This window comes from Cynocephalus volans, chromosome 14 (assembly GCF_027409185.1).
Source record: "Cynocephalus volans isolate mCynVol1 chromosome 14, mCynVol1.pri, whole genome shotgun sequence".
Lineage (NCBI taxonomy): Eukaryota > Metazoa > Chordata > Mammalia > Dermoptera > Cynocephalidae > Cynocephalus > Cynocephalus volans.
Genome location: NC_084473.1, coordinates 59072926 through 59093367, shown reverse-complemented (window position 1 = coordinate 59093367; position 20442 = coordinate 59072926). Strand labels below are relative to the sequence as shown.

Below are 20442 nucleotides of genomic sequence, written 5' to 3'. Positions count from 1 at the left end.
TGAACATTGGGGAACAGGTATACCTTCGACTTGATGACTTCCATTCCTCTGGGTATATTCCCAGCAGTGAGATAGCTGGGTCATATGGTAGATCTATCTGCAATTGTTTGAGGAACCTCCATACCATTTTCCATAGAGGCTGCACCATTTTGCAGTCCCACCAACAATGTATGAGAGTTCCTTTTTCTCCGCAACCTCGCCAGCATTTATCGTTCAGAGTCTTTTGGATTTTAGCCATCCTGACTGGGGTTAGATGGTATCTCAGTGTACCCACCACCATTTTTTGCAGCAGGTAAGAGTTGGTTAGGAGAGTTATATTCTACCACTTAATTACCATATGTGTGAGGACTACTTTATAATGTTTCAAAAAATATGGAAGGTTTTCAAGAAAAAACACATTATAAGAGGCAGGAAAGTATAGGAACAGCTATATTTTTGGATATGCACTTTGAATTTATAACCTCTATTTTGCTTGTAAGCTATAGCACTTACAAATATTAATATCAATAAAATATTTATCAAATATCAATTTAAAACATATCTTGTTATATTAACATTAATATTTTTTGAATACTAATTTTAAAGCATCTTGTTGTCAGTCAAACAAGGCTAACAAAACAAGGGTCAGGACTAAGAATTCTACAAATTTCAGCTTTCCACAGAAAAAGTATTTCAAAATTTCCTGTGAGTAATTTATAGCAAGTGGTAAAAGAAGTATCTCAGCTGATCTTAATTGTCACAAGTTCAAAAGGATCCCCAGATTATTCAGACTTTATAGATCATGAAATACGGTGTGCTCTTGCATTGTTATGAATTGCTACATCCCTCAAAATAACAAATATTACAGGGCTGGCCGATTAGCTCAGTTGATTAGAGCACAGCCTTGTAACCCCAAGGTCATAGATTTGGATCCCCACACCAGCCAGCTGCCAAAACAAAAAATAAACACATATTAAATATCAGATTGACATAAATATATAGAACAATGAACACTGAAATACTGTCATTTAGACCATGATTATATAATAAATTCTGTAACTTACAGAAATGGAGCTTACCTTAAAAAGCGTTACAGTGATTTCAATGTTTTCAGGAACAGGCCACACAACAACACCACGGTATGGATTTTTAATTCCAGGTTGCCAGCTATGAGCCTACCAGAACAAAAATGATAGCTTTAATATGACGTATAAGAAATGCAATGTTAATTTACAAAAGCCCACTGACCTTATTTAACTATCCATTAGATCTGTAGTCTCCCTGAAACAATTAGTCAAAACTTTTCAAACATTACGCTTGGTCCATGACAGTTATATTACATGATAGCTACAGATCTGTATCTGTAAACAAACCTTCACCCCCCCCACATATACACATACATAAAAGAAGATGCAAAAATGAGGTGCCTCATGTTTTCAAAAGCTACTATTTATAATTAGATAAAAAGTTTATTAGGAGAAATATTTTAAAGATTATTTTTGTGACTAGCAACTTTAAGGCAAATTCATTCTTTAAAAGAAAAAACTAATTGTATACTTTGCCTTTAAGTTTGATTCCCACTAAACTGCAATGTTTGTTTGGGACAAGTAAAGAACAGCAGTTTTTCCAGGTAATATTTCTAGTACTTGAAACTTTGGATTTTTTTCCTTGTAAATCTTGATTATCAAGGTTTCCTAAGAAACTCCCACCCCACAAAATTTGGAGGTCACCACCATAGTTCTCGTTTTGTGGCATTTCCAGCCTAGCTGAGCTGATGGAAGATGGCATGCCAAGACACCACAACTAACTCTTCATCTCTATGGGCTGTAGGACTTTCCAGGGACATGCTCTGAAGATGATAATAAAAGCAAATGCAGTGCTTTCTATGTGTCAGTCCATGTTCTGAAACTCTGGGAGGTAGTTACTATTCACTCATTCACTCAATTGATACTATCTCCCAAGTACTGTCCTAGGCACTGGGGTAGTGAAAAACAATCTGCCTTGGTGGAGTTTACAGTGTAGTAGAAAGAGACAGAATAAATAAGTAAAATATATAGTATGTTAAGTGGAGGTAAGTGCTATGCAAAAAAATAAAGGAGCGGAAAAAACAGAGGGAGGTAAGAAAAGGTAATTTTCAATAGTGTTGTCAAATAATGTTCTTCATTAAGAAGGAGACACTTGAGAGAAGTCCATAAGGAGGTGAAGAAAACAGGCATGTAAATACATGAGAAGAGCTTTTTAGGGAGAAGAAACAGCAATTGGAAAGGTACTGAGGCACTTAGAAATTAACAATGAGGGCAATGTGGCTGGAGCAGAGTGGTCAAGAGGAGAGTAGTAGCAGAGAAATAACAGAGGGCCCAATCATATAAAGTCCTGGTAGGCCACTGCAAAGATACCGGCTTATACTTTGAGTGAGATCGGAATCTGAAACCATTGGAGGGTTTTAGGCAGAAGAATGATGAGCTAAGTAATTTATGTTTCAACAGACTCACTTTGGCTAATGTGTCTTGAATAGGCACTATAAGAAGTAGGGAGACTAATTAAGAAGCTACTATAACAATCCAGGCAAGAGCTGATGTTGACTTGGCCTGGGGTGGTAGAAAAGTGGGCAAAATTCTGGGTATATTTTTATATTTTCTACACAGAATCAACAAGATTTGCTGTTTGATTGCATGAGAGAAAGACAGTAGCCAAGGCTGATCCTAAGGCTTTTGCCCTTGAGCAACTAGAGAAAGAAATCGCCAATAACACATACGAGACAAGACTGCAGGAGGGACAGGTTTGGGAAGTGAATTCAACAATTGTGAAATCTGAGTTGCCTACTCATACACTGTTGGTAGGAATGTAAATTAACACAGCCATTATGGAAAACAGTATGGAGGTTCCTCCAAAAACTAAAAATAGGGGGTTAGGGGGGCACCTAAAAATAAAACTACCATATGATCCAGCAATCCCATTGCTGCGTATGTATCCAAAGGAAAGGAAATTAGCATTCCAAAGAGATATCTGCACCCCATATTTATTGCAGCACTATTCACAATAGCCAAGATATGTAATCAACCTAGGTGTCCATCAACAGATGAATGGATAAAGAAAAGTTGGTATATATACACAATGGAATACTACTCAGCCATAAAAAAGAATGAAATTCTGCCATTTGCAGCAACATGGATGAGCTTGGAGAAAATTATGTTAAGTAAAACAAGCCAGGCACAGAGAAAGAAATGCCACGTGTACTCGCTCATATGTGGGAGGGAGGAAGGGAGGGGGGGGAGGGAGGGAGGAAGGAAACACAATAATATGTTGAACTTTCAGAAGGAGAGAACAGAACTGTGGTTAGTCCACAGGGGAAAGAGGGTTAGCAAGAAATTGATTAATGGACACAGAATGATTATGTTTTGTAATGATGAACATACTAATTATCCTGATTTGATCATTACACATTGTACACAGATGTTGATATTCAACTATGTATCCCACAAATATGTATAATCAATTATGTTTCAATTAAAAACATAAACTATAGATTATCACAAATTTTAAAAAAAGAAAGAAAACGTTGTATGACACAGAGATCAAACGTGGGAAAAGCAGGTAATATGGAGACCTCCTAAGAATTGGGCAGAGTAAGGAGATGATAGTTTCAGATCATTTTTCTCAGGTACCAAGAAGCCTGCTCCTCTAAATGACCTCTTTCAATCTTCAGTCTTACATCAGGGAATGGTAATTAAATTGCTGAACAAACAAAAAACACAGTCTGCTTGACAAACTAAAATATATTATTTTCAATGAAAAGGAGACAGAAGTGAGCTATTTCCCAAGTTGCTAGTATGCTGCCACCTTCTTACCATTCTGTCCAGCATCACTCTCCCCAGCAAAAAAAAAAAAAGACCAACTAAGTTTGAGCACTGGCTTTCTGATTGATATTTCTTTTGGTACCGTACAACCTGGGTGAGTTAAGACACTGTAACTGTATCAATTAGTCTAGCTAAGTAGCTGACAATGAGTACAGTCAGTGCCAGCTTGATATGATTAGTTAATTAACATATACTAGGTAGAAAATAGAGGACCAATAAAGTTTACTGAAGAGGAAACCAAGGATGTACAAAGTGGCAAACATGAAAAAAAAAAATTAAATTAAATTAAATAAAGGTGTTCCTATTTTCCACAAATTCACAACTTCCACCTCAAACAGTAGCAATTCAAGAATCCGAAGCAAGAAAAAGAATGAAAAGTCTAATACAGGTAACTAAGGGTAACTAAAAATAGCTATGGTAATAAACATCTAATTGTAGCTAACCCATGGAGACAGTACTAGGAGAACTCTGATCAGTTTTAATTCAGGGTAATAGAGAGGATTTTCCTAGAAAATAATTAGGCACAGAAACACAAATGCAGCTATTTAGCTACATTTAACTATATTTAATATAGTTAGGAAAGGCATGTTTCTTAGTCATTTGCCAACATCCTAGTACAGATAATGGTAGAAGGGTTTAGGATACATTATCCAGGTCCCTTTATTCAGTTTTTTTCTCCCCTTGTATAGTTTTGCTCACTTTTTAAATCACATCAAAGATCCAAAGGCAGACTAAGAAAAAAGGCAATATTTCTCAATTTAGGGTATTCTATAAAATTCCTTATTTTTTAATTATTTCACATAATACCTTACCTAAAAGACTGGTACCTAGTACAAAACTAAATACTGAGAAAACACTCACTTGTTATTTCTGATTCCTGCAAATCAAAATATTTCACTGGAAATTTACAATTCCCACATACCTGGTTAAAACTGATAATTTTCAATTTTTAAAACTGCATAAACCTATATGTTTAAGATGTCACATATAAAGTCATCTTGGACTTGCTAACATCACCACCATTAGGCAAGCTCTGCAGTTATTCCCTCCCTCTTCACATGGAAGAATGTTGTAAAGGCTGTAGTACAACCGCAGAGCAAGAAAGTAAAGGTGGTTATGCTCTCAGAAAAATGGTGAGGATTTTAAAGCTCTGGTTTCCCTCTGGAATACTCCTATTTCCTTGCAAGCTTAAATTTCTAGTCAGAAAACAGGGTTTAAGGCAACAGAACCACCCTGCCATAATTTTTCTGGTCTATCATAATTACCCTTCTTCCTATTGTCACATATTACACCAAAAAATAACTTATTTAAGCAAATTCAATCAATTGCAGCCTGGCAAAATCTTTTTAAATGTCATGACTTGAGAAGAGGTGGGGAAACTGCATATTGTGTTAATTACCTATGGTAATTATTTTCTCAATTAAAAATTATTCCGTAAAGAGCTCTTTGTATATTTAGCTATAAAAATGGATAGGTACCAAAAGAAAGTGAGTAATAAACTAAGAACTAACCTTTATATTAAATAAGGTAATATGCGCCTTATTATTTTACTGTTAGTAGTGAACTGACTTATCTGGGTGTCAGTTCTAAATTTCAATCCACCAATATTAAAAAATAGATAAAACAGTACTCAGAATCAGGAAAGACAAAATAGTAATATAAAGATGACCAAAAAGTGATCACTGTGTAACTCAAACTCTTACCAAACATAGTCAAAAATATAAACTAGAATATTTTCTGGCCAATACTTGCAGAGATCTCTTGCCACTAAGTGATTTCAATGGCATTTAGCAGCAAATAATGTATCTTCTAAAAGAAAAGCATCAGAAAACAGAAGAACCTTTCAGAAAAAAAAAAAAAAAAAATAGTTCCAGTCTTTGGGTTTAATATAACTGATAGCTAACTTAAAAAAAACAACAGCTGGGAACAAGCTTTTTTTAAGAATTCTAAAATGCCACGAATCTCAAGTTTCTCAATTTTTTTTAAAGTTATTTGCTCACCTTTTACAATAATTATCATAATCACTTCCTTCATAGGTTCTGGAATTGATTTTTATTTTATTTCATTTAGCTATTAAGTACAATTTATAGGAGAATTTTCATAAATACATGAACATACTATGTACATGCTGTAACAAGCTTAACACACTGTGACTTCTCACAAACTTTTCAAAAGAAGTACATCTATAATGTTTCGAGACAAAGCACAATGATTCTAAAGTATCCTGGAGGGATTTGAAATCTTAAGAGCATTAATTTTCATTAACTGTAAAATTAGTCCCACAGAAGTAATTTCTTCTAGAAAATAATGCATTCTGAGAAAACCAACCTGTAGGCTTATATGTTTACATTTCACCATCTGGATTCAAATAATATTTGATACAATATGGAAAAAAATCTGGATCTAACAGAAAAGTTATTTGACTTTCAAAAACACAATTAAATTAAAAAGCATATTTAACATCAAATATGGGTATTCTGAATTGACCTATAATCTAAAGTATTTCATTATGTTTCATAATTTTCTTTTAGAAAATAATTGGTATCTAATTATTAAAAGAGAAAAATCGAGGGTTCCAGTCAAGATGGCAGAATAGATGATCCCCAGCGTCACTCTCTCCCACAAATCAACCAATTTACAACTATAAAAATGTAACAACAGCCAAGCTGGGGCCACTGGAGCTCGGGGGAAGAGGAGGAGAGACCTACAGAGTTCACAAAAGGGGAGAAGCCTTGATGAAAGAAAGAAAAAACTGCTCTGAGCATTTTGGGCCGCGGCCACTACAAGCCTGGCACTGCAGAGCACATGGGGCAGGAGCAGGCAGAAAGCTACAGCTGTGCCCTTCAGATGGAGTTGCTTGGAGGCGGCAGGGGAGAAGAGGGCCTTGGTGGCCCCCAGGACAGCAAGATCACTAATAGGGTACCCATGGACCCACGCAGGAGTGAGGAGCCAGAACAACTGAAAAAGGGGAGCCATTCAAAGGCCAGTGAGTCATCACAAGGGACCAGTGCAGGGCCTGACCCATGGAAAGTGTTTGGAGCATGGGCGGTGGGGGAGACGGGCCCACCAGGAGAACACGGGACACAGCAAGGACAGCGATCCGTCCCCCAAACAGTGCAGGACTACTCAGAGGAGACTGTTCGGGAATGCAGAATTGTATGGGGTGCAGATTGATAAAAAGACTCAGGCCCAGATCAGAATTTCTACACAACCCAGGTTCACCCAGTCTCTGGAGAGCTGGAAGAACCTATAAGGTCAACCATTAAACCCTGAGCCACACAAAAAGTCTTCCCTAGGGAAACAGCAGCAAAGCAGCAATTTAGCTCAACAACACAGCTCAAGTACTGGTTCCCACAGGAATTTCCCCCGTTTTAGAAGTAAACAAAGAACAAAAAATTAGTTCCAGCCCAGGCACACCACCAGTGCCTCGGGCCCACCAGGGGACCTGAGGCTTGGAGATGGGGACCAGACCACACTCCCACATCCAGGCACACCACCAGTGCCATAGAGCGTGCCAAAAACATCACCTCCATGTGGGCGGCCCACCACAGTAACCACAGCTGCCGCAAAAGTGGCTAGACGTCACAACCACCACACAGATGGTCCACCAGCCACTGGAGTGCATTAAAACAAGGAGTCACCAGCAGAGACCAAAGAAAAGAGCAGGATGTCTCTCTCCACAAAGCCCATTCTAGAGTGACAGAAGAAGCATCTACTCTATGATAATATTGGGGGACCTGAACACACCTTTCAGCATTGGACAGATCATCTAGGCAACAGATCAACAGAGTAACCATTACTGTTTCAGAGGGAGAGAAGAAATCTAGGGTTATCAATGGTGGGAGGTGGGAGGGAGAGGGGGATAGGGAGAGATTGGACAAGGGGCATAAAGAATAAGTACAATTTGTAACAATATATATGCTAGTGATATTGATTTGATCAACATATTGAATCCCAAAAATATGTATAATCAATTATGATTCAATAAAAAAAAAGAGAAAAATCACTTTCAGTTGATAGGCTAAAAACATTTAGGGTCTATCTCTAAAGTTTATAGGTACAGTCATATTCCTCTATCATATTAACCTTATATTAGTCCTTTCCACAAAAGCTTTAGACCCAGTGAGCAATACTAACTGACGAAGACCCTACGTCTATTTTTAGAATTCCTTCTCATATGTCAACGGATAAGAAAGTATCCAAATTATAATGCCCCAAAACTATAAATGTATGCTTTAAAGAAAATGCTGCTCAAGATGTGACGCAACTGAAACTCTTTTATATTGCTGGAGGAAGTGCTTGGCAATTTCTTAAAAGTTAAAAATGTACCTACCTATTACCCAGTGATTCTATTCCTAGGTATATGCCCAAGAGAAACAAAAACCCCTGTCCCCAAATATACTTTATGATAATGTTTATAGCAGCTTTATTCACAATAGTAAAAAACTGGAAACAAACCAAATGTTCATCAACAGGAGAACAGATAATCAAACTGTAGTATATTCACATGGTGAACTACTACTCAGCAATAAAAAAAGAAACTACCAAAACACATAATAGCATGAATAAGTCTCAAAACATCATGTTGAGCAAAAGAAGCTAGGCACAAAATAGTACTACTGTACTATTCTACGTGAAATTCAAGAAAAGGCTAAATTAATCTATGGTGATAGGAAATCAAAACAAGGGTTGCCTCTGAGGTTTGAGAATTGACTGGAAAAGGAACCAAGGAAAAAGGTGATGAAAACAGTCTATATGTCAATAGAAGTGGTAATGACAGAAGAATATATATTGATCAAAACTCAATGAATTGTATAATTAAAATCTGTGTATTAAATTGTATGTAAACCTTAGTGTAATAAAAATAAAACTTGAAAAGATGCCCTTAATAAAGGGGCATGAAAATCAACTACAATGTATATTGAGAAGTAAAATTTAAAAAATTTCTTTTAAAAAGAGGCCCTTAATAAAAAATTTTTAATTCATGAAATTTTAAAATTTCAATCAAAATTAATAAATTTTTCTTTATATAGGTCTACTTATGGAAAAACCAAAATCCAATAAATATGATTGTAGTTCCTGTGCACTTTAAAAAAATATACTCATATTTATCTACAGAACAGAATTTTCAACATATCTGTAGAATTGTTACTGAACATTTTAAAATTTTGTTCTACTCCCCACACAAAAAACTATCAGTACAAAAAATTAAAATCTTTGAAAAAGCCAACTCTTTCTCTTCTGCAACCCAGCAATAGACTCAGATAACTCATCACTCCTTAAGTGTGCCCTTATTTCATACTCCTGGAATCTGAATAAATTAATCCTAGGTACAATTTTGTAAGTGGTACCTGTTTTATCATTAATTCATAACATTCTAGTACAGAGAAGTTAAATAACTTATGTAGCTCAAGGCTACTGTCTTAGTCCATTTCCTCTGTTATAACAAAATATCACAAGGGTACTTGTAAAAATCAGATATTCATTTCCTCACAGATCTGGAGGCTGGAAAGTCCAAAATCAAGGCACCAGTATCTGGTGAGGACCTTCTTTCTGCATCCCCAGAAGGCAGAAGAGCAAAAGGAAAGAACTCCCTCCATCAAGCCCTTTTATAAGGGAACATAATTCCATTAAAGAGGAAGAAGTCCTCATTGCCTAATCAGCTCCTTAAGCCCACAACTCCTAAAACTATCACATTGGCAACACCTGAATTTTGGAAGGGATACATTCAAACCATATTAGCAGCTACCACATCCAATATCAAAACTCAGGCAGCTGGCTACCATTTTAAGAACTGCAGTAAAAAGACTACAGTGCCTGATCAATTCATTTCTAGTACATTAATCAGAACAAAAACAAAATAGCAAGTAATATTTTAAAATACTCTACACTGGGACCAGAAAAGCTTGATAACTTGACTAAAAGTTGAATTCAATATTTAGGTAAGAAATTTAGAAAACACACTAACCTTAGAAGACTTCCTTCTGCTTCTTCTTGTCCAAACTACCACCAGTTTATCTGGTTGCCTGCCAAATGGGAAAAATAAATTAAATATAATTTAAGCTATATTAAACCAAATTAATAAAGTTTCATTTTAGTGCCTTTAAAAAGGCAAAAATGTCATCTGCTTTAGATTACACAGAGCAGTTACTCTTACAATAAAGCTCTTTATTCAAATATAGTAGATCTTGAATACATACATGATCTATTTTAAATGACTAACATTTTATATTCATATGCTTTCCTAAAAATACTTTAGCAAGTTAATTCATTGTGACAAACAAAGTAAAATGAAATATTTAGAACTGGTTACTATTCTAAAAACAAAAGCACACACATATGTCCTCCAAAAATTCATAACATACTTCTAACACATTATCCCCTTTAATTTCAAGGAAATAAGCATAAAAATGATGCTTCCAAATATAATTTAAGTCAATGAGTTACAATGCTTTTGCATCTCTATTATTTTATGAATAATGCTTATGGTTTTCAAAACATCTGTATAATAAATCATCTCCATTATTCCATAAAAACAATACAGTACTGAAAATAGTCAAGGTACATCCTATTATCCCTATTTTATAAGCTTATAAAACTAGCAAAGTTAAATAAGTAATCAAAAGCTCTAGCAGAACCAAGACTGGAATACAGGTCTTCTAACTCTCAGAACTCTCTTCATCTTCCCCTAACATAAAGCCAAACAAAAATAATACATTTTCAGCTAGTACAACTCAGTTCTCCTTTGCACTTATGAAAAAATCAAGATTATAGTATCAGTTACTTAAATTTTCATTTTCAAGAAAATCTTAGATAAAAGGTTCTTAACCAAGAAATGAAGGCCACTCATCTTGGTCACCTTCACCACTTTCAATGTCTGCTTCCTTTTACCCCAGAATCCCTCACTTTCAGCAGATGACTTTTCCTCCTATTTCATTTAATTAAATATACACATATATACATACATAAAAGACCATTAGCTCCTTACCCAGTGGATCCACCTACAACCTGTATCGTTATCCAGAGAGAAAGCTGTCCAATGAAAAATACTATTGAGGAACTGACCCAGAATGTAGCACAGAGAAATAAAGTTATGAAAATATTTTAAAAGAAGGTAAGAGACAGAAGATAAATTAAGAAGTACATACACCTAACAGAAACTCCAAAAACTTAAAACAGTAGGCATGGCAGAGGCAATACTGAAGAGATAAGACTAAGAATATTCCGGACTTGAAGAAAGGTCAGAGTCCTTAGATAAAAAATACATATCAGTGAATAAATAGGATCAATAAAAATAAATCTACATCTACATATACTGCAATTAAACTACAGAACTGCAAGAATAAAGAGCAAAAGATAAGATAGATTATGACAAAAGAATAATTACACTAACAGACTTATTAGCAACAATAAAGCCCACAAGCTAATGATCTTCAAGTGCTAAGGGAAAATAGCTGCCACCCTAGAGTTTCATATCTGGCTAAACTACCATTTAAGAAATGTTTTTAGACGTACAAAGACTAAGTACGAGTTTACAATGTACAGATCCCAGCTAAATGAGGGAAGGAGTAGGATGCAAGAAGCCACATAAATATGGTAAGATGTTAATGCTTGTTCAGTTTAGGTGGTAGACTCCGAAAAAATGCTAGACAAAAAAAACAAGAGGAAGGTTTCAATAATGAAACTATTTGACTAAGTAATCATCTAAACAAATGTACAATGTTTCTTATGGTGATAATCAGCAAAATGGTATAATTCAGTAGAAAAATGGTAGTTCTCCACCTGAGACTAAGTCTAGTTCCCATCAAGTGTCAGGCTTTCAAGACACAATTTTAAAATTAAACCAGTAGCTTGCTTTGGTGAGTCTTCCTAGAGTGAAATGTTGGAAGCAGTGGCCAGATGCAGAAGTGCTAAATTACAAGTGAAAGAAATGACAGTTTCTGTGAAACATCAGAGTGTTAATCTAAGAATCCATATCAATAGAGAAACAAGCAAAAAACTCTGAAAATAAAAAACAAGAATAAAAACAAACAACTTTGTTCAACACACAGAAAAACAGAATAGGACAATGATAGTGAGGACAGGGAGCAGTGCAACAATGTTGATAGATGGAGCTGGGAAAAGAGTATGATCAATGACAGCAGCTTAACAGTTGGAACTCAGTAGCCAACAAGTGCAAACTACTTTGTTTGAAACCAGTGATGGCTTGCTGGAACATTTTGCCTAGATTAATACACTAATCTCTTCACTTACGCTTTCATCTCCACATCTCCAGCCCAAGCTTGACTCTCAAATCATATTTCTACAGTACTTTTATGGAAATGCTATCAAATCTTACAGCTTTTACTTATTTATCATCCTATACTGGGCTCTTACAGTAGAGGTACTACCAACTGGCTCTTGCAGGTGGAATTTTACAGGTTTATTTGACCTAAAGAATATTCCATTTTATTTTAGTTTTAATTTAAACTTTTTAAAATGTTTTTATTTAAATACCTTTAAACAAGGTCTATACTGTCCAGTTTACTAGAGCCTCCAACGCCATCAACTATTTCACACCTGACCAGCTTCATTATTTAAGATGATCTGTCTAGATGTGATGTGCATTTAGCCCTGTGACCCCCTGGCATGCTGGATAAATCTATATTCCTCAACATGGTTAAAAGGCACCACCTGACTCCTGTTCTACTTTTCTAGCTGTATAACCTGCAAATAGTTCATAGGCATCTTGCTCTCCAACCAAACCCCAAACACATATTACTTCAATTTCTTCCCATCTTTGCATGTTATAACCTTTTTTTAAAACTTCCTCTTACTCCTCTCTACCTGATAAACTCTTGATTTATAACTCTTTGTGAAAACTTAACCATTTCTTATTTCATCTTCCTCCCCCCATCCTTCCCCATCCCATATCCCAAACCTCAGGCAAAGTTAATTACTCCTACTGTGTTCCCAATAATACCCTAGGCATATCTCTATGTTAATAGTCTGTATGACCTGTATTGTAATTATTTATTTCTCTCTCTCCCACTAGTCTGCACCACATTATCAACCTTATCTTACTTATCTTTGTAGCAACTAGTAAGAATGTGGTACAAGGTTGCGGCTCAATGAATATATGCTACTGAATGAACCTTAAGTTTCAAACATGAATTCCCAATTGGTTAGTTTTAATTGATGAGCTACTAAAGCCAGTAACTATATAATACATCCTCTCTGCTCATCCGAGTTTTGCAGGAATCCTCATCTTGGCTGCATACTAAAACCTCCTGGGAAGCTTTAAAAATTACTGATGCCTACTTTCCAGACCTGGAGAATCTGATTTAATTGGTCTGGGATGCAGTTTTTAAAATTCCACAGGTGATTCCAACGTGCAGTCAAGGCTGAGAACCACTGTTTAATAGGAAGAGGGGTAAGCAATCCCACACCTCCTGACTTGAAACACTAGTAAGACATTAGCTGTTACAGCAGTGAGGGTGTCTCCTCTCCACAACATCTTGCTAGTGCAACCTGAACTGCTGCCTCCTTCTAACTAGACTCTCAGAACCCTCCTGTCCCTCAACTCATCTCAGTGCTTCAGAAAAGGTAAGCTTTTTAGCATACAAAGCAGGAAGAGTGGGTCTGCTAACATCTATGTCTGATGTTCCAAGAATGTAAATAGAACATGAGTTACTTATTTGAGAATGCCTCCAGAGATGGCCAAACTTTGTGATTCTAAGTCATCTTCACATTTAAAATGTCTTCACTAGAAATCAGTCCACCTTAATGTTATCAGGAGCAAAATGAGGCAGTGTTCTAAAATGAAGAACTGTGCTTTGAGTTATTATTCTCAATAGAAGGGTACCAATAACCAAATAATTGGCTGACCACAGTTAATACTTTAAGCAATAGTGCTGCACTATAAAAGAACCATTAAATTATTTACTTATGTACTCCCAATAGAGCTGGGACAAAGCAATCGTGGGAGTTTTCTCCAATTATCAAAGGACCTATATTTATGCAATCTACATTCTATCAAAAAAGCCAAGAAAACCTGATAGAACCCAGGTTTCAGAGATAATTCAACAATCACAAATTTAACATTTCCATCCCATCACTTCAGTTTAGTAACCAGGTAGCCCTACATATGAAACACACACATACACACACATATGTATTTATATGTGCTTACATATAAACATTTTATATACATACACAAAATGTATACACACAGTCACACTTCCTGTGAAATCTATCTAAAGGGTTCCATTGGAAAATCTGAAGCCTTCTGGTGGGCTTGTTCAGGAAAGGAAACAATTTAAACATAAAGATTTAACATCTTCTGTACTACCCTCAAGACCCTTAAAAAAGAATTTGAACCTGAAGGTGGGAAGTTTTCTCAAATTGTGGTACTCATGCTAAATTCTGGAGAGCAGAAGAAAAAGGGCAGGAGACAGAAGTGAAGAAAGAAAAAGAAAAGGGAGCTACAAGGATCCGGAGTACAAGGCAGTTAGCTGTATCTTTCTTTGGCCTGTAACACAAAAATTTTGTGCCGCCTTCTTTGCTACTAAATGAGCTATTGTATATAAAGGTAAGTTTAAAGTAAACATTTCTGGCTTAAATTTAGACTCCTTTATTTTCTACTCTCTCATCTTTGCCACATGTGTAAGATGAAGCCATAAGAAAAATGCAAAACTGTCACATGAAAATTAGTCTCATTACTTTCCAGAATTATATTGATTGCCTACCATGTTCCTAGCACTATGCTGAGCAATGGAGATACAAAGATGAAAGAAGACAAGCTCTGATCCTCTGAAAGTTCACAACTGAGTGGAGAGACAGACAACTAAACCAATTACCCTAGTCTAGGCACAACACTGGGGAACACAGAGAAGACAAAAAGACGTTAAAAAGAAAAGGATCTATTTATAAATATTTCGAGAAATATGCACAGTGACAAGAAGAGGCTGCCCACCACAGAGATTACTTTATTTAGAATTTATACAAACTATAATTTATAGGGATACTTTTAATGTACAGCCCAACAAAAGATGAGTGACTAATTACAGTACATCTGTTTACTAGAAAATTATAGAGCCATTAAAAATACTTTCTAAGAATATCTACAAACATAAGACAACACTTAGGATATCATGTTAAGTTTATTTAATATAGATTTTAATTTTTTTCTAAACTATAAAATAAAAGACACCAAGAAAGAATACCTCAAAATGCTAACTGTGGATTAGGAAGTCAAATTACATGTCATTTTAAGAATATATTTTTCTGTATTTTCTGTAATGAATTTATGCTAGGGGAGGCATTTAAATGTGGAGAGGAAGTTATTAAAAATAAATCAATACTTTTAAGTTTGGATTCAATCATGAACAGAGTTAAACAATTAAATTAATTTTTAAAAATTTCACTGAATTTGAAGAGCCCTCAGACAGCTAAATTAATTTGTTCTCTAAGTCAATAAAAGTGGAGGCATGTTATCTTAACATATGTTCCCTATGGTCTGAGCAAAATTTTGAAATAGGCCCCACTTGACACTGGCATCCCCCACCTCACCCCACCCCTTTTTTTGTAGACCCTTCAAATTCCTGGATCATTCTTTTTGAGGCATGCAAAATCAGTATGGCATTCCAGTATGGCTGGCTCACTCATTCTCTTCTACATCAACTAAAATTTCCCTTTCTTCAGGGTAAGTATCGTTAGGAAGGTGTTAAGAGGAAAGAATCTGGGAAAACAATTTGTATTAATTTATGTGATATGAATTTGTGAAAGAGGATCCTTCAAAGATGACATAGTATGTAGGAGAGAATTCTAGACTGGGAGTTAGGAAACTTGCTTTTATTAGGTCTGACACTAAGTGACTTTAGGAATGTCTCCCAATTTCTCTGAGCCCATTCCTTAATTTATCAAATGAAAGGACTGCACTAAAACCTCAGCTAGTTCTAAAACACCATGGTTTAGTGACTGTAATATTAAATAGCACTGATTGGTTAAATATTTGGTGGTTTAAAAGTGAAATGAGAAATTCAGGAGTAGGGTAAAAAAATTGTGGCAAGGAGTCACTTCCCTCCTGTCTACTAACCGACAGTCTAGAGTTAGCTATATTATCACCTTTGAACAATATTATAAAAGAAGGAATATGTTTTAGCAAAGCAGTAAACTGACTACCAAAGATTCATACTCCCTGTCCAAAGCATAATGTTAATCCTGGGAGGTGCTGCAAGAAGCCCTCCACCCCCACTCTTCCCCAACCACCACTACCACCATGTTGGTATTAAGATGGAGCCACATGACACTTCTCACCACTAGAATGTGACAAATGGTCAGTGTCACTTCTGGAGTAAAATGAATAATAAACTAGTATGCTTTTCCCACACAAGCTGAATGGAAAGGATTCTAGAACACAGAGGAGGGCAAAGTCATAAGATAAATGTGCCTGGGCCCCTGAATGACTACATGGAAGGACAGTCAACAAGACCACACTGCCTCTACACTGAAAAATGAGCAAAAAACTTTTATTAGGTTAAGCCAATTAGATTTGCGGTTTATCTGCTACAATAACCCCTCAATGATCCAGAAAACTTAGTAAATTAAAAACACACACACACATAACAATAAAACAGTTGCTGTCTTGTAGAAGCTTACATTTCAAAGTACTGAGACCAAATTTAACTTTTTTTGTCCTAATGATTTTCATTTATATGAAATCAATGTTTCCAAAGATAAAAGACAGCTATACCTCAAAACTTGTTATTTAGTATTTAAGCCCATGAGCTTTTCCTAAATTAAAAATAAGGAACCATAAGTCTTTAGAACATAAAAAGTAGAACATATTCCTTTCACCACAGTATCCAAGATACAATGAGAAAAAGAGAGCTCAAAAATATTAACACAAAACTTAATTTGAATAGACTCTTCACTAAATAACAAGGTTATTCCCTTTAGGGGAAAGGGCTCTTAGCTATAATGAATATTTCATGGTGAGATGCTACGAATATTGAAACAAAAGGCGGAAAATTGTCTTATCACAGAAATACTCTAACTTTACTATTTCTCAAGTAATTATTTTTATCCTTCAGCAAGTACATCTGCCTCCCATTATATTATCACCGCTGCAGCTCCAGTTAATTATCCTCCTTTATGCTTACTTCACAAGAGTTACTTAGCAAGCTGTAATAATTAATTCAATAGGAAAAAAAAAACCTGTACAAATAAAAGGCAAAGTACATATAAAGGATATATTTCTTTTCTATAGAAATGAAGGACAGTTCTAATAATGAGAGATGTAAAACATGTTTGTCACTTAAATAAAAAATGTTTTTTAAAAAAATTATGTCATTTAAAAAATATTTTCACAGAGTGATTGCTTTTGGTTAAAAATATTTAACTAGTGATGCATATGGACCTTGTTGACAGGTATTTCTAATACTTATATACCAGAATTTAGGGAGAACGCCATTCAAATTGAGGAAGTGCAGTTTGGTATACTTGAGCTGAATGTACTTTTTGACAAGCTGACAAAAAATATATACATATATGTCCATATATATTTTTTACTGCACTATTCAATAGTATAAAGGATTTATACTTTTTCTAATACAAAGATATTTCTGAGATAAACAGCACTATAACAAATCATTGCTGTACATGTGTACAACATTGTTCTTTCCAAATAACACTTCCTATTTTATTACTTTAGAGTATCACTCATGATGAATCCTTTAATTTAGCATATTATTTACTCTTCTTTTTTTCTAGTCCTGTGGGAACAAGCCTCACATGTTACTAACACAAATATTAGTATTTCCAAGTTATATACCTGGCTCCTTGGAATTGAGGTTAGGAGAAGAAAAGGTGACCATTCCCCAGCCCTCCAAAACACTCATATTCACAATTCCCTCTCAACACACGTCTGTAATTGCTGCAAATGTGTTTTCAATTATAACATTCATCTGTCTTATTTCTATCTGACTTTAAGGTTCTCAAGAGATTTCTCGGTATTCAAAAAGCATTTATGGGAGGGAGGCAGGAAAACAATAGGATAGACAGACAAATCATATGAAGACAGCCAGATCTGGGTTTCAATCCAAGTTCCCCTTCTTCTGGTTGTATCATATAAGCCTCAAGATGTTCCTCATCTGTGAAATAAGAACCTCACAGGACCAATGCAAAGACAAGTGAAGATAATGCATGTAAAGTGCTTAGCTGAGTGCCTGTCTTTCAGCAACCTCTCAAAAAATGTTAGCAAACACTCCATGTGTATGAACAGAACTGCCAAATTGCTTTGTATTGTCTTCCTCTTAAATTTACTCAGACAACCAAGGATCATTTAAGGAAAGCCTCTAACATAAAAGGCAAGAGGCTAAAAAAGAGAAAAAATAAAGGAAACTGAGATAATAAACCATTATGCTCAGATATATAAAAGATATTATTACACTCATGAAAAATACAAAAAGAATATTTAACAAATAGGAAAGCATTCTGGAAATTGTCATTATTTTTCATTAGGAAAGCAAAAAATGAAGAGTTAGGAGATGAAGTTGAGGAAATCTTCCAGAACTAGAATAAAATAATAGAGATTTTAAAGGAGAGGAAATACAAGAAATTCAGATAAATCCAGAAGGTTAAATATCTGACTAATCCCTAGGACAACAGTGAAAAAAAGTCCAAAGATGTCACTTTTGCCATAGGCCCATACAGAAACCATTCCAAAGTGTAGCAGAACACTGGAGGGTTCCAGGGGGAAAAGTAACTGATGAATTACCAATGTGTTTAACAGTTTGAGGGAGATTTTGATAGCTGACAGAAAAGTTTAGGAATAGTAATAATAGATACATGGGGGTGCAAAAAAATTAATAATTATTAACACAAGGAAAATCAAAGGAAAGAAAATGTGATGATGATATAGGGCTCAGAAGCAAACAATATTTGCTAAGTTGCAGCAAGAAATTCTGATTGAATTCTGACAGAGTTGATGGGGAATGAGAAGATAGGAAAACAGAAGGGTCAATGTGCTTCAGGAAGGACTTGGTAATAAGACAGCTACATCCTCATCTACCAGATCATCAAACTAGTAAATAAAGTCTATAATCAAAAAGGTAAAAGAACAGTTGCAACTATGTTAATGAACAATTAAATACCACTTCATAGCCACTAGGAAGGCTAGAACAAAAGACAGACAACAAGTACTGCCAAGGAAATGACGAAGTTAGAACCCTTATATATTGCTGGTGGGATTGTAAAATGGTACAGCTGCTATGGAAAACATTTTGGCAGTTCCTCAAAAAGCTAAACATAGAATTCTGGTTTCTGGTTCAGCATGTAATAATATTGGAAGTTGCCACTCCTTCCTAACAAGTGAAAAGCTAAACAAATTGAAATATCAAAAACTCTTCTTAGATCTATAGTGAGGTAACAGGACAAACCACTGCCCCTAAAATTGGAGAGAATGACAGGGTAATACAGAGAATCAGAAACCTCTGTGGGAACCAGTGCTGGGGTGAGGAAAACTGATGAACTATTGAAGGGGAGACTGTTGGCGGGGAGAGATGGGGTCAGGCACACTTTTGTGACTTTTATCTCCTGGACCTTTACCATACTTTCACAGTGAATTATCAGAAAAAAATCCCCTCATCCTCCCAACAGGGGAAGGGGAAAGAAACCATTACAAAATATGCCAGAATATTCTGTTTTTCTTAACAAGGTCTGCCATCAAGAGAAACTGTTTAAACAGAGCCTAACCTGATAGGGTTTTTATCAGAGCCTAACTAACATAGGGGAAGGAAAATACCCAACCCCATCCCACTTAAGGGTGAGCGCAGGGTGAGGGAAACTGAGAAGCACTTCTGAAGTCCACAGTCCAGACGCACAGGCTCACTAAAAGACTGAGACCTAATCATAGGTGGTTTCCCTTCCCCCGCCACCTTACCACCACTATATATGGCAGTTCTTTTTATTCAGAACATTATATCCAGCTATCAAGAAAAAAATTACAAGGCATAAAAGACAAAAAACACATGTTGAAGAGACAGAGCAAGCATCAGAACCACATTCAGATATGTCAGTGATTTTGGAATCACCAGATCGGGAATCTGTGAATTCACCGTGGATTGAAATAGTTGGAAAAAAAACTTGTGTCGGTATTAAACATGTACAGACTTTTTTCTTGTCATTATTCCCTAAACAATACAGTGCAACAACTATTTACTCAGCATTACATTTTATTAGGTATTATAAGTAATCTAGAGATGATTTAAAGTATATGGGAGGATATGAGTAGATTATATGCAAATACTATGCCATTTTATATCAGGGACTTGAACATCTGCAGATTTTGGTATCTGCGGGAGGTCCTAGAACCAATCCCCCACAGATACTGAGGAACAACTTTATTGTAAAATCAAGGGCAGCCACTAAAAAAAGTCAAAAAAGTATAACTGATAAGCTAAGAAGGCAAAGAAAATGAAATCATATAAAATGCTTAAAACCACAAAAGGCAGAAAAAGAATGGAAGATAAAAATAGGAACAAAGAACAACCACAACAAATAGAATACAGTAGCAAATAAGGTAGATATTAATCCAACTATATCAGTAACCACTTTGAATGGCAAT

The 20442-nt window shown here is 35.5% G+C and overlaps 1 protein-coding gene across 7 annotated transcripts in view; it reads right to left on the bottom strand.

Moving 5' to 3' along the window:
* EHBP1 (EH domain binding protein 1) overlaps positions 1-20442 on the bottom strand; it is a 370142-nt gene that overhangs the window by 306759 nt on the left and 42941 nt on the right. For all 7 annotated transcript variants that reach the window (XM_063077688.1, XM_063077689.1, XM_063077690.1 and 4 more), the window contains exons 3-4: positions 9805-9862; positions 1059-1154 (exon numbers count right to left, since the gene is read on the bottom strand). In XM_063077688.1, the coding sequence (XP_062933758.1) occupies positions 1059-1154; positions 9805-9862 (154 nt within the window). The remainder of the gene's footprint in view (positions 1-1058; positions 1155-9804; positions 9863-20442) is intronic.